The following is a 15,629-nucleotide window of genomic DNA, read 5'->3' on the forward strand; positions in this document are numbered from 1 at the left end:
GAAGGCGCAGAGCGCAGGCGCACACTTTCTCCCAGCCCTTGCACAGCGTCCCTTAGCCCTTCGTGAATAAATCGAAATTAAATGAAGCAAATATTTTTTGAAGGCAAGTTTTGTGCCGAGGACCATTCTAAGTGATTCAAATGCCCTCACAAGGTAGATATTATTTAACTTGAACGTTCAGATGCAAAAATGAATATCATAAGACACAAAAGGCCATATGTTGTATGATTCCACCTTTGCAACATTTGTTTTTCTAAAGTAAATAGGCCGGGCGCGGTGGCTCATGCCTATAATCCCAGCACGTTGGGAACCCGAGGCGGGCGAATCACCAGGTCGGAAGATAGAGACCATCCTGACTAACACGGTGAAACTCCTTCTCTACTAAAAATACAAAAAAATTAGCCGGGCGTGGTGGCGCGCGCGTGTAGTCCCTGCTGCTCGGGAGGCTGAGGCGGAATTGCTTGAACTCGGAAGGGGGAGACTGCAGTGAGCCGAGATCGCGCCACTACACTGCCTGGACGACAGAGCAACGCTGGGTCTCAAAAAAAAAAAAGAAAAGAAAAGAAAAAAATACATTGAGTAAATAAATAAATGTCAGAACCCAGATTCTTTATTTCTTTTCTTTTTTCTTTGAGACAGGGTCTGACGCTGTCGCCCAGGCTGGAGTGCAGTGGTGCAATCTCGGCTCGCTGCAGCTTCTGCCTCCTGGGTTCAAGCGATTCTCCTGCCTCAACTTGCTGAGTAGCTGGGATTACCAACGTGCACCATGATGCCTGGTTTAAAATTTTTTTTTTGTAGAGACAGGGTATTGCTGTGTTACCAGACTGTGTTACCAGACTGAGTTACTCGAACTCCTAGGCACAAGCGATCCTCCCACGTCACCTGGGATTACAAGCATAAGCCACCACGTCCAGTTTACAGCCCGGATAATAACCCACATTATTTACTTGTGACCAGATGTTAAAATAGCACTTCTTTCTGCCTCAGTTTTGACAGAGGTCCTCCATACTCAGTTGCCAACTGCTTCCCCACATTCCTCAGCAAAGGAGATGTTCATAGCAGGGTTTTATGGATCTCACCCAAGAGTGACTCCTACAAGGGGCAAGGCAACCTCATTAGAAAACAACAGGAGACACAGATTCTGATGCAGAAGCTAAGATAACAGCCATAGGCTGTGAGTGGAAGGAGAGCTGTGGAAAGAGAGGCCCACAAAAGTCCCATGAAAAGTCAGCCTAGAACATTACCTCAGGCAGAAGGAGCCCTTAACTCTCCTGTCCCCCATTGCCTCTCAATTCAGATGCAGCCCCTGGAATGAGACTTTGTGTAACTCAAAATGTAACTCAGACCACTTTTTTAAACTACCCGAAGGTGACCAAGAAAGCTTAGGGACCTGTCTAGATTGCTCAACTGGCCCACATAGCATGTTTGAACAGATAGGGGACAGGGGAAAATAAAGCTTTTTATCAGTTGCCCACCGATTGTTCAACAGATGACTGTTTGCTCATTTCTGATCTGTCACGTACACACAGCTAACTCCAAGCCCCAGGAGAGCAAGGTTCTCTCCTGAGATCTTTCTGGTTCACTGCTTTATCCCCAGGTCCAGAGCACTGCCTGACCCAGGTGCTCAGTACAGACCTGTTGAGTTAACAGATGTTTTCTAACACAGAAACAATCAAAAGAGAATTGATGTTGTCATTGTTTTGAGCCACTAAGTTTTGGGTGGTCTGTGTGTAGCAAGAGATAACTGATACTGGGGCCTTGCACCCAGGCCACGCTCTATCTGCAAGGCAGAGCCTCTGGCCTTTAATTCCCCTCGGGCTGCATGTGGTCTTGGGGGCACTTTCTTCAGGCTGTCTTGTTCTAAGCTGCTTTGACCTCAAGCAAACACAGAGGAATGTGGGGGACACATCACAGAAGATACTTCCTGATGAAGAGGAAGGAAGGATAAACAGGAACACTGTAAAGAAAAGAAGGGATCTAATTCCAGCTTGAAGACACACATTTTTTTCTTCATTCACCAGACAGCAGGACACGGGCAGCAGAATGCAGACATCAGAAACAGTAAGAGTGGCAGTGGTCCCCCAAGTAAGGGATGCACAATGACCTATTATAGAGCTTAGGAAAAATAGAACTTTTATTCATATTTATTTTGTTTTGTTTTGTTTGGGTTTTGTTTTTTTTTGTTGTTGTTTTTTTTTTTTTTTTTTTTTTTTGAGACGGAGTCTCGCTCTGTCACCCAGGCTGGAGTGCAGTGGCCGGATCTCAGCTCACTGCAAGCTCCGCCTCCCGGGTTCACGCCATTCTCCTGCCTCAGCCTCCCGAGTAGCTGGGACTACAGGCGCCTGCCACCTCGCCCGGCTAAGTTTTTGTATTTTTAGTAGAGACGGGGTTTCACTGTGTTCGCCAGGATGGTCTCAATCTCCTGACCTCGTGATCCGCCCGTCTCGGCCTCCCAAAGTGCTGGGATTACAGGCTTGAGCCACCGCGCCCGGCCTGGGTTTGGGTTTTTTTGTTGGTTGCTTGTGTTTTGAGACGGAGTCTCACTCTGTCACCCAGGCTGGCGAGCACTGATGTGATCTTGGCTCACTGCAACCGCCGCCTCCCAAGTTCAAGTGATTCTCCCGTCTCAGCCTTCCGAGTAGCTGGGACTACAGGTGCCTGCCAGCATGCCCGGCTAATTTTGTATTTTTAGTGGAGATGGGGTTTCACTATGTTGGCCAGGCTGGTCTCGATCTCCTGACCTCAAATGATCCATCTGCCTCGGCCTCCCAAAGTGCTGGGATTATATGCATGAGCCACTGTGCCTGGCCATTCATGTGTATTTTTGTCTCTCTTTTAAAATGTTTTATATTCTTTATAATGTGTATTAAATCAATGCATACACAAGTTATAAATTAAAAGTACACACATATTCAAGTGTTTGCTCAAAAATCTTTTTACTGATAGGCATGGCTACACAATCATAGACCAGAGGAGAATGACGCCTGGCCTGGGAGCCCTGTGCCTACTAGAAGCACATTAGAGTATCCATTGATTGATAGGACAGGTCTTTTTTGGGTTCTTCTTCTCCACCACAATATACTTGCAGTCCTCCTTCTTGAAGATTCTCTGGCAATTTTTTTTGTCATAACCCACAGGTGTAGCAATACTGTCATTGAGACAAAACAGGGGCCTGTTAGAAGAGGAAGGACCCCCAGCACCCTCTCCCCAGTGCCAGCTCTGTTCAGGAAGTCACCTATGCTCCAACTTAAGGGCACCCTTTGGCTGGCAGCCCCAGAGTGTGGCCTCCAGGAACCTGGACCACTTTGTACCATAGAGTCACACAGCCCACCCCTACATTCCATCCTGCAGGCACAGAAGGTCAGCAGTAGGTGCTGACAGGCCTAGGGGCAAGTCTGGCTACTCTGGAAAGTGGCAGCTTGTTCCATGCTGGCTCCTCCCACCCTCCCTGTTCAGGAAGCGGCCAGCATATTGTTGCTAGAATGTGGAAAGGAAACAAATCCCAGCCCTGACTTGGAGGCCTGTTGGCAAAGGAGCTCTCTCAAGCAACCGGAGCAATGAGTCACTCCGGGCCAGTGTCATGGAACCCAGGGAGAAGCTGATGAAAATCAGAGACCACTTCTAATCGAGCTGCAGTTCATAGAAATAGTTTGAAGAGTTCTGATGAGATGAGATGAGATGAGATGAGATGAGATGAGATGAGATGAGATGATACTAATGCTGGAATATTTATTATTATTACTTTAATTTTTTGAGACGAATTTCACTCTGTCACCCAGGATGGAGCGCAGTGGCACAATCTCAGCTCATTTCAGCCTCCGTCTCCCAGGTTTAAGCGATTCTCCTGCCTCAGCCTCTTGATAGCTGGGATTACAGGAGCGCGTCACTACGCCCAGCTAATTTTTATATTTTTAGTGGAGATGGGGGGGGGGGTCTCACCATGTTGGCCAGGCTGGTCTCGAACTCCTGACCTCAAATGATCCACCCGCCTTGGCCTCCCAAAGTGCTGGGATTAGAGGCGTGAGCCACCATGCCCAGCCCAATGCTAGAATATTAAGTGGAAAAATCAGCCCACAAAATTGTAATATAAAATTCGATATCCACTATGTAAAAGAAAAAAAATATAGAAAAGAGACATAAAGAAATGATGACAGGAGCCCAGGCATGGTGTCACATGCCTGTAATCCCAGCTACTCAGAGGGCTAAAGTGAGACGACAGCTTGATCCCAGGAGTTTGAGACCAGCCTGGGCAACATAGTGAGACCCTGTCTCAATTTTTTAATACAAATAAATAAATAATATAGAATATTAATAGTTATTATCTTTACGTAGTCAGGATTATGAGTACGTTTTTCTTCTTTTTTCTCCTATACTTCCCCATGGTTCTATAATTCATATGTTTTACTTAGAAAATTGGGGGAAATGTCATTTAAAACCTTTCATGTTTAAAGGTGATTGCTGGCTGGTAGGAATGTAAAATGGTGCGGCTGCTGTGGAAAACAGCTTGGCAGCTCCTCAATAAGTTAAACAAAAAATTACCATATGACCCAGAAAGCTACTCCTGGGCATATGTCCCAAAAGAATTGAAAGCAGGGACTCAAACATTATATGCCAATGTTTGTATATTGATAAACATTGTATGCTAATATTCAGAACAACATTTCTTACTTTAGCCAACAGGCAGAAGCAACTCAAGTGTTCAACAAATAAATGGATAGGCAAAATGTGGTATGGCCATGCCATGGAATATTATTCCGGCAGAAACAAGAATGAAGTACTGATACATGCTACAACATGAATGAACCTTGACAACATGCTGAGTGAAATAAGCCAGACACGGAAAGACAAACATCGTGTGAATTATATGAAATATCTAGAGTAGGCAAATTCATAGAGATAGAAAGTAGATTTGAGGTTACCATGGATTTTGGGGGATGAGGAATCTGAGTTATTTTTAATGGATATAGAGTTTCAGGTTGGAGTCATTAAAAAGATTTGGAAATTAAGTACATTCATAGTACTGTGAATGTACTTAATGCTGCTGAATTGTACGTTTTAAAATGGTTACACTGACACATTTTATGTAGTATACATTTTACCACAATAAAAAAAAAGGTTAAAAATAAAGTCGTGATTGTTGAAGAGATACAATTCTTTTAGTTGGTGGTAGGAAGTGAAATGGTGAATCTCTGCTGCCTGTGTGCAAGCACAAGTTGGTAAGGCAACGGGCGTATTACTGGATGCTTATTTCAATGCAAACCAGACTTAGCTGTATAGATGAAACTGCAGAGAGAGAGAGGGAAGAGAAACTGTCAACATCGGATATTCAGCTATCCAGAATCAGTGGTTGGATGACCTTGGCCTTTTGTCTCCCACTGCCTTTTCCTCACCCAAGTCAAGGAGCTAGCCCTGGGTCCAGGCAGCGTGGAGCCCAGGACATCTCCCATGCCCTGCCCTGGAGCCTCTGCCTGGGCCCCCAGCCTCAGGCTCCACTGCCACTGAGCACCTTGAGATCTGGGCAGCGTCCCACAGAGGGTGCAGTGGGTCCAAAAACTTCTTCCAGAAAAAGCTTAATCAAAGTTTGTATTTTTCCATGGAGGAGAAAAAAGTTGATGAGAAAAACAAACTTGGTAGGAAGTGAGGCATTTCCAGGGAAGAAGGTGTTGATTCATTTCCCCTTTGTGGAGCAGTGTGCCAAATGGAATAGGCAACATGGCAGGAGAAAGGGAAAGGGCACTTTGAAAACTGACCAGGTATCAGTTACTGTCCCAGGCTCACATGACACAGAATTGGCACAGAGAAGACCTTAAGTGTTTGTTGGGTTAAAGAATATATATACAGAATCTCATTTAATTCTCATAGCCACCTGATTATACCTGATTATACTGTGAGGAAACAGAGGCTCAGAGACATTCAGAAACTTACTCAGGGTCACACAACTAGTATACAAGGGAATGGAGATTCAGACTCAAGTTACTCTGACTCCAACAGTGAGGTTCTTCCCTCTTCACTGCAAGGAGCAGCCTGGCTCTTTTCCATACCAGGCCCACGAGAATCCCAGCCTACAGTGGAGAATCTTAGAAGAGGGCTGGGATGCCAAATCTGGGTGACATGGACACTTTAGCCGCCAGGGAGCTGCGCTCCTTTGTGAGGGAGGGATCAGTCACCAGTGATTCACCTGGCTGGGATACAATCACACTCTACCAGAGTGACATTAACACTTGATATAAAGACAATCACAAATCCCTGGAGCCACAAAATCAAGGCTCAGCTGTAATACCCAGTGATCTGGCCAATGCGATGCCCAGGAGCCTGCTCTGAGCAGCCAGCCATCTCCCAGTCCAATATTCCTGTTCCATTGGCACCTAGCATGGGGCCTGCTCAATAAATGTGGATGGAACTCTCCAGGCACTTCAGGTTCAGTAGGACTCAGGTGTTCTGATCTAAGTTAAGTGCTTGCTTCTCTACTCAGGGTGTCCTCATAAGATTCTCGAGGCACCTGTTAAAATTCAGATTCCTTGGCCCCTCCCCTACAGATTCTGATCAGTCAGTTCTGGGATGGAGCCCAGGAATCCGCATTTTGTCAAGCTTCCCAGGTGAGTCTGTGATTAGACAAGTTTGGGAAATGCCCCTTGACACCAATGCTTCTGCCATCAGATGCATTCCTGTTCCTGCAAAACACTACAAGCCAAGGCTACAGGAAGAAGTTAGATGGATTTGGGGGGTCGGGAGTTAGGTAGCTGGTATGGACATAGCTGCTGAGGAAACAGGTAAATTAGGACTGCACTGAGGGTACTCTGTGTTCTGTCTGCTCAAGATCTAGACTTCTGGTGTCCATAGCAACCCAGCAGAAAACATCTGCATAGCCTTTGGGTTGACGTGAGTTAAACTTGAGCAGTGAAGCAGCGTAAGTTTTATGGTGCAAGGCACACTACAGATCCTCCCTTTACCCCTCACATCTAATCCCTCTGCCTATGCTCAGAGCCACTGCTGTTTTTGCACATCTACAAGGCCCAGACTAAAGTGATGACCGGGCCAATCTCTAGAATAGTGTCAGACCACTTAGATACTCTTTCCTGTCTTCAGGAGCCCGTCTGGAATAAAGCTACTTATCAAGTTTCAAAAACAACAGAAAATAAATCAGACTGAGGTGGAAAACAACCCAAGTGTCCATCAACAGATGAATGGAGATGCAAAATGTGGTCTCTCCGTATTACAGAATATGATTCAGCCTTGAACAAGAAGGAAATGTTGACGCATGCTACAACATAGATGAACCACGAGGATATTATGCTAAGTGAAATGAGCCAGTCTCAAAAAAGCAATTACTGTATGATTCCACTTATATGAGGGACCTAGAGTAGTCAAAATCATAGAGACAGAAAGTAAAATGGTGGTTGCCAGGGGCTGGGGAGCAGGGGATGGAGAGTGACTGCTTAATGGGTACAGAGCTTCAGTTTTGGAAGATGCACAAGTTCTGGAAGTGGATGGCAGTGATGCCATAACAGTGTGAATGTACTTACTGCTGCTCAAGTATACATTTAAAATTGTTAACATGGTACATTTTATGTTACGTATATTTTACCACAATTTTTTTTTGTTTTGTTTTTTTGATACGGAGTCTCACTCTGTTGCCCAGGTTGGAGTGCAGTGGGGCAATCTCTGCTCACTGCAAGCTCTGCCTCCCGGGTTCATGCCATTCTCCTGCCTCAGCCTCCCGAGTAGCTGGGACTACAGGCACCCGCCACCACGGCTGGCTAATTTTTTTTTTTTTTTGTATTTTTAGTAGAGACGGGGTTTCACGTGTTAGCCAGGATGGTCTTGATCTGCTGAACTTGTGATCCGCCTGCTTCGGTCTCCCAAAGTGTTGGGATTACAGGAGTGAGCCACTGCGCCTGGCCCACAATTTTTAAAAAAGAAACAGGACTGAAAGCTAACCTCCCAATACCACAACACCAAGAGTAAGCCCTAACATAAATTATGGACTCAGGTGATAATGATGTGTAATGTAGGTTCATCAGTCATAACAAATATACCATTGCAGTGGACGATGTTGATAACGGGGAGGTCGTGCATGTGTGAGGGTGGGAGGCATATGGGAAATTTCTATACCTCTGCTTAGTTTTGCTGTGAATCTACAACTACTCTATAAAAAGTCTATAAAAAACTAAAACAAAAACTAAACCCCTGAAGGTTGGAATTTTGCAAGAGGGAGTAGCTGTTCCTCAGAGAACAGCTATATCCCCCTCTTGGCCAGCACTGGCTTGAGACTTACAGGGTGCAACAGATAATTTCTGTTTTGTAGCAAGTGCATCTCTCACAGTTGTCAGTCTTCCACTTCGAGTTTATCGGGTGTTTGTTTCCTTTGAGATCCGTGCATTCTAAAACAATACACACAACAACATCAGTGCGAGTCATGCAATGAGAACAAGGCTTATCAGCACATTGAGTCCTGCCCCTACTATCTACACCCCTCCCAGAGAGAGAGGAGCTCAATGATTTTAAAGGTATCTAAGAATGGTGCTCCTGTATTCACCCATAGCTAATTCCAGTACTGTTCAGTTCATGCTGCTGATGTTTTCTTACAGAAAGCTTACATCCTTCTAAGTTTTATTTCAGAACAGATATTTCAAGAAAAAAATAAGGCCCTTTTTTTGAATCAGGTAGCCATGTGAGCCTATGGGTACTTGGGACCATGTTTTTTCCTGCTGGATTATCTCTGGATAAGTATCTTACTTCTACACTTCCCTTTGCTTTGCATCGGTGGTTTTCAACCCTGGGATGTTTCAACCCACATGTGAAACATCTTGGGTACTTGAAAACCACCCATGTCTCAACTTTACCCTAGAAGAATGAAATCAGTATTTCTGGGTGCAGGACCCAGGCTACTGTGTTCTTAGAAGGTTCCCCAAGTGAGGCCAGGCACAGTGGCTCACGCCTGTAATCCCAACACTTTGGGAGGCCGAGGCAGGCGGATGACCTGGGGTCAGGAGTTCAAGACCAGCCTGGCCAATGTGGCAAAGCCCTGTCTTTACCAAAAATACAAAAATTAGCCAGGCATGGTGGCACACACCTGTAGTCCCAGCTGCTTGGGAGGCTGAGGAGGTAGAATCACTGGAACCCAGGAGGAGGAGGTTGCAGTGAGCCAAAATGGTGCCACTGCACTCCAGCCTGGGAGACAGAGCATGACTATCTCAAAAAACAAACAAACGGAAACACAAAGGCTTTCATCTGCAGACAGGTCCATCTGCCAGGCTGCAATAACATAATAAACATTGAAAAGCCAAGATTTACCCCTGGTAGAATCTCCTGGAAATCCCTCATTAGGTATGAAAGAGCACGATGCATTGCATAAAGTCACGAAGGTGGCAAAGATCACGAAGCCGCCCAGGAGAACATTCTGTAATGTGAAGAAAGGTCAGGGTGGAGAATGAATTAATTCAGAGGATAATCCTTGACTAAGTGCTGTGTACCAGGACCTCGGCTGGGTTCTGGTGAGAGGTTATGAGGTGGAGTTCCTAACCTCGGATGACCTAGCGAGGGAACAAGACCTGCACAAGTCACTAGCATGAACTACAGAAAGAGGCAAACAGGAGTCAACAGGCATGGGGCAACAACGATAAGTGTGCTGTTTCATTGCAGAGGAAGTTCAGGAAACCCTTACAAATAAGGCAATTTTTAGCTGCTTTGCAGCATATGTAAGACTTCAAGGACAGAATGAGGAGTTTCATGAGAAGAATGAAATATTAACAAAGATATAGAAGAGAAGCAACACAAATATATAGTTGAAGGCTTATTGTAGTTAACTGGATTAGTTGGAGATATGACTGGAAAAAATTGGGGCCAGGCTATAAACACAGACTGTGAGGCTAAGAACTTCATTTCCCAGGTCATAATGGCATCTTTTATGACTCCATGAACAAACCAGTTAATCTATACTGAAATTTAGAACAAGGAAAAGTATCTAGTTGACTTTGCCATCTTTTTGAGATGAGCTAAATAAACAAACAAACAAACCTTAACACGGTAATTTCTGGGAACTTTTGAAAGGGAAGATGGTGTTAAATAAAATGTATAGGAGGCCATTGGTGTTTGGACTGAGCTCCTGCACTAGGCCCAACAGACCAAACCAAAATGCAGTCGCCCTTGCTGAAGTTCTCTGCCACTAAGCCAAAACTAAGTTGCTTATCCAACCTTCTAAGAAATTAGGAGAGAGTGAGAGGTAATAGCCAAATGCCCAACAGGCCAGTTTTAGCTGACATGATGAGAAAGTCCCCTCTGCTTTAACTTATAAGCAAAGTCACTTTGAAAAGACCAATTTACTTTTTGTTCTCTGTTTCTGCTTTTTCTGGCTCTTTTCTGTCTATAAAGCCAAACTTCTCTGGTCAACTCTGTGGAACACTCAATCTATTTTATGGAATGAGGTATTGCTGATTATAGACGTATAAGTAAAAGTTAATTAAGGACCAGGTATGGTGGCTCATGCCTGTAATCCTAGCACTTTGGGAGGCTGAGGCGGGTGGACTGCCTGAGCTCAGGAGTTCAAAACCACCCTGGGCAACATGATGAAACCCATTCTCTACTAAAATACTGAAAAATTAGCTGGGCGTGGTGGCACGTGACTGTAATCCCAGGTACTCTGAAGGCTGAGGCGGAAGAATCGCTTAAGCCTGGGAGGGGGAGGTTGCAGTGAGCCAAGATTGTGCCATTGCACTCCAACTTGGGAGAGACAGTGAAACTCCTTCTCAAAAAAAAAAAAAAAAAAAGTCAATTAAGATCTTTAAACTAAATGTGTTGTAATTTTGTCTTTTGACAATGGGAATGAAGGCATTTATTCTGCAAGATTCCTGAAATTTATTATGAAGTGATGTTACTTGAAGTAGTATGTTACTCATATAGGAATAGAAAGATAGGCAGGGCACAGTGGCTCACTCCTGTAATCTCAGCAATTTGGGAAGCTGAGGCAAGCAGATTGCCTGAGCTCAGGAGTTCAAGACCAGCTTGGGCAATATGGTGAAACCCCATCTCTACAAAAAATACAAAAATTAGGTGGGTGCAGTGGTGTGCCCCTATAGTCTCTGCTACTTGGGAGGCTGAGGTGGAGAATCGCTTGAACTCAGGAAGATTGAGGCTGCAGTGAGCCATGATAGCACTACTGCACTCCAGCCTGGGCAACAGAGCGAAACCCTGTCTTAAAAAAAAAAAAAGGGGGCAAACACAGGGATAAAAATAGAAAACCCAGAAAGTTCCAAAGGTAGTTGGATAAGATAAAAAAGAAAAAAAGAAAACCTAGAACGTATAAATGTATGTAGAAGTTTATTATAAAATAAACATGTTATTTGAGTTCTGTGGAGAGCGATTATTCAATAAATGGTATTAGAACAAGTGGCGAACTATTTGGGGAAGAAACAAAGTTAATTTCCTACTTGAGTCCCCATTAGTGAAATGAATTCTAAAAGGATTCAAGGGTTAAGTTTTTACAATAAGATCATAAAATAATCACAGCATATATACATAAATACTTATTCTAAGCATAAAAGAAAAATAGATTTGAGAATATAAATGTCATAAGAACATAACTGAAATTAGAAAGATATCAAATTTTCAGAACAATATCATTACATACCAATGGGGGAAGAAAAACATCTTAAACAGAAAAATGGCAAGAGAAATAAAGTGGCATTTCACACACACACACACACACACACACACACACACACACAGAGAAATGACGAATAAACACATGAAACAGTTCAACTTACTGATAACAAAAGAAATGTAAATATGTAGATGAAATATAAACATAATGGGATGGTGAGAATAATCTTTTAATTTATAATACCCAGAGGGAAATAGAGACATCTATGGGAGATGATATGCACAAGAATGACTTACTTTGAACAATTGTTATGGAGAACAATTTGCTACGATATATCCACATTCTTAAAACCATTTACGACATTTGATTTCACCTTTTCGTCTCCAAGATGTGATCCTAAAAATGGCACAGACACAGAGACAGACTCCTCCACAAGGATGCTCACTGCAGTGGAAAAATGGAAAGAAACAAAATGCCCAAGAACAGAGCTGGTGGAGAACAGTGACTCAGAAAAACACCTGGTGAGCCAGCAGGGTAGAAGGTGAAGTCACATGAGCAAATGATGACCACATGTCACGACATGAAATGAAGCAGGCTATGAAATACGTGATTCCCGTGATGCGGAGAGAGATGCTCAGAACACACTGAGGGTTTTGTACCAAATAACAAGTCATTTTTGGATGGGAGGATTAAGACAATTTTCTTCTTTGGACTTTTCCTCTTATTTTCTAAATTTTCTACAATAAAATGTATGAGTTTTATAGCCAGAAAGAAAGAAAGAAATTCTTTAAAAACAACACAACGCTTGATACATTCAGCTCAAGCCAGGACTTGGAGTGGTACTTGTTCTGTTTCATTCTTCTTTTGAGTAACCTTCAGCTCGAAATCAGGGTGGAAACCTAAACGTTTTTTCCCCCCAAAAGCCAGCCTTGTTGACAGCATTTTTACTCCCTTTATGCAGAAAGAGGGCTCCTGGGGGACTGGGGATCACTGGAATCTTGTGGATCTTGTTTCATTGAGTCACAAAGCAGGAGAGTCAACAGGGACAAGCAGGACTGCATCCCAGGACAAGTGACATGTGCAAAATCCCCAAGTCTCCTGCAGCTCTAGAGCAGAGGCATGAGATTGAACCACCAGGGGAGAGTCCAAACATGGTGACAGCAGAGAGCAAATTATTTAATTTTGAGATTACCCACTTGACAGAAATAGCCTAACACTGACTCTCTCTTTCTCTCTCTCTGAAATTTGGTTTTCCTCCCCTGTAAAAAGAGGGGTTCTCCCACTTGGGTAAGCATTAGAGTTACCCAGGGAGCTCATAGGAAACACACAATCTCAGGGTCAGTGCCTCAGTATCTTTACCTAGTCTCCCAGGTGAGAACCCAGGTACAATGACCAACCCAATGCTGCTTTAATGTGCATATAAATTTCTGGGAGTTTATTTTGTTTTGTTTTGTTTTGTTTGTTTTTGAGACGGAATCTCGTTCTGTCGCCCAGAGTAGAGTGCAGTGGTGCAATCTTGGCTCACTGCAACCTCCGCCTTCTGGGTTCAAGTGATTCTCCTGCCTTAGCCTCCTGAGTAGCTGAGATTACAGGAGTGCACCACCACGCCCGGCTAATTTTTGTATTTGTGGTAGAGACAGAGTTTCATCATGTTGGCCAGGCTGGTCTCAAATTCCTGACCTCAAATGATCCGCCCACTTCAGCCTCCCAAAGTACTGGGATTATGGGCATGAGCCACTGTGCCTGACCAGAGAGCTTGTTAAATAACCTGCAGATTCTGCTTCAGTAGGTCTTCAGACCTACATGGAAACTCCCAGGTGATGCCCACGCTGCTGGTGTAAGGCCCACCCCTGAGTAGAGAGGCTCTAAAGCTTCTTTTCATTCCTGTCTTCTATTCTGCCACCAGCCTTCCCTCCCTTCATGTCTTCCATTCCTGCATTTAGTAATCCTGAGCTCCTGATGTGTGCAGGCACAGGAGATTACACCACGATGCCAGAATGGGCTTGGGTTTTCTAGATGGTGCTGCTAGCCTTGAGGTGAAGCAGACTGGCAGTGCTCTTAGAAGTTGTGTCTCTTTAGGTAAATTACTGCTCCTGGAAGGGTCTTATCCCACGATCAAGAGTTGCGGGTCTGGCCAGGCATAATGTCTCACACCCGCAATCCCAGCACTTTGGGAGGCCAAGGTGGGAGGATCACTTGGGCCCAGGAGTTAGAGACTAGCCTGGGCAACATAGCAAAAACTCATCTTTACTAAAAATAATAAATAAATAAATAAATAAATAAATAAATTTAAGTTAATAAAGAGTTGGGGGTCCTCAGGATCTTAGGCAGGCAGCGGTATTGCCAGCTCCGCAGCTTACTAAAATCACTGTGAGGCTGCATGGAGGATGGGCTGGAGGAGCCAGGCGAGTGGAGATGGGGAGGACCTCCCACCCCACTGTTGTTTTACCATCCCCAGTTCTGCCTCAGGACAGTTTCTGAGAGTTCGTTTGTCTTGCAGAGTGGCCCAGAGGAGGCCCAGGGTCTCCTCCTGAGGACCCTCTTCGGCCTCCCTTGGCTCCTCCCACTTGGCTGGCTACTGCTTGCCTCATCTCCCTTGCAGCCCCAAGAGCAGCCCAGTTCATTCCCTGGAGTTAACAAAGAATGTTTTAAGAAAGATCAAGTTTAAGACACAAGAAAAGCCTGCAAGGGTTTTTATAAATTTTGAAGCAAAATTCTTTCTTGGCCAGGCACAGTGGTTCACACCTGTAATCCCACCACTTTGGGAGGCTGAGGTGGGCAGATTGCATGAGCCCAGGACTTCAAGACCAGCCTGGGCAGCATAGCAAAATCTTGTCTCTAAAAAAATACAAAAATTAGTTGGGCATGGTGGCGCTCGCCTGTGGTCCCAGCTACTTGGGAAGCTGAGATGGGAGGATCACCTGAGCCCAGGAAGGTCGAGGCTACAGTGAAGCGTGACCACACCACTGTGCTCCAGCCTGGATGACAGAGTGAGATCCTGTCTCAAAAACAAACAAATAAACAAACAAATAAAACTCCCAAAACCCAAGATTCTTCCTTAATACATAATAGTGAAAAAGGCGTAGGGAAATGATTCCCGAACTTGAGTAAGCATTAAAATCACCCGAGCAGCTTTTAAAATTGATGCCCTGTTCTCACTGCAGCCCAATTAAATCAGAGTGTCAGAGTGGAAGATGGGTGTCAGGGTTCTTCAAAATTCCCCCAGGAGTTCCACTGCCCAGCCAAGTTTGGGAGCCCCCAGCAGGGAGAGAGGGATGCCTGGGTTCCTATCTCAGCTCATTCACAGGCTTGCGGTGAGACCCCAGTGGCAGCTCCTTCCCCTCCCCAGGTTCAGTTCCCTCATCTCAAAAACAATGCAGTCATGTAGCTCTGAAACTATTTTTAATTTCAAATTTCTCACATGGGACCCAAGAATCAGAGACACCTATGAAATCTAATTGATCCCCAGAATACTGGAAGGAGAAACAACTTACGTCTTAGATAATAGAACTAGTGCTAAACTCATTACAATTTTCGCAAGCTCCCAGACACTCGTACTCTGCACATTGAATTGCAGGTAATAACAGAAGATTCCTAACTAGGTCACATTTACCATTCAATGCTATGTGGTAGAATCACACATCACAGCATATTAAAATAAGGAATACATATTCTCTTTTGCTTTTCTAACCTTTATATATAAAACCAGTTACCTACCATTGTGACAAACAGGACTCCTTATAGACAGGTACATCCAGGAAAAGCTGCATCAAACTTTTATACTGGAGAGGGCAACCACGCATTCAACATCATTGGGAATAACAAGGTAAGAACACATTGAGTGTTTACAGAGGGTTGACTAGTAAAAGGAAAGTATGGTTTCAGATGATTTATGAGTTATTAATCAATCAGATCTCCACCCAAGTTATGTGTTTACCTTGTCCCCACCCCGATCTGCATTTGCTCCTGACCTAAACGAGCAGAGGAGGAGAGAACTCCTCTTTGCTGAGCCTTCGCCCTATACTGGTGG

General features: G+C 44.4%; 1 protein-coding gene across 1 annotated transcript; it reads right to left on the reverse strand.

The window, feature by feature from the left end:
* Positions 1-2,919: 2,919 nt before the first annotated feature.
* LOC105486621 (microseminoprotein beta) lies at positions 2,920-15,387 on the reverse strand. The gene is made up of 4 exons (XM_011749554.2): positions 15,317-15,387; positions 9,295-9,400; positions 8,276-8,381; positions 2,920-3,148 (listed from the first exon to the last, which is right to left on the reverse strand). Exons 1-4 carry the CDS (start codon positions 15,317-15,319, stop codon positions 3,019-3,021), a joined length of 345 nt encoding a protein of 114 aa, XP_011747856.1. The 5' UTR covers positions 15,320-15,387; the 3' UTR covers positions 2,920-3,018.
* Positions 15,388-15,629: the final 242 nt, after the last annotated feature.

This window comes from Macaca nemestrina, chromosome 9, assembly GCF_043159975.1.
Source record: "Macaca nemestrina isolate mMacNem1 chromosome 9, mMacNem.hap1, whole genome shotgun sequence".
Lineage (NCBI taxonomy): Eukaryota > Metazoa > Chordata > Mammalia > Primates > Cercopithecidae > Macaca > Macaca nemestrina.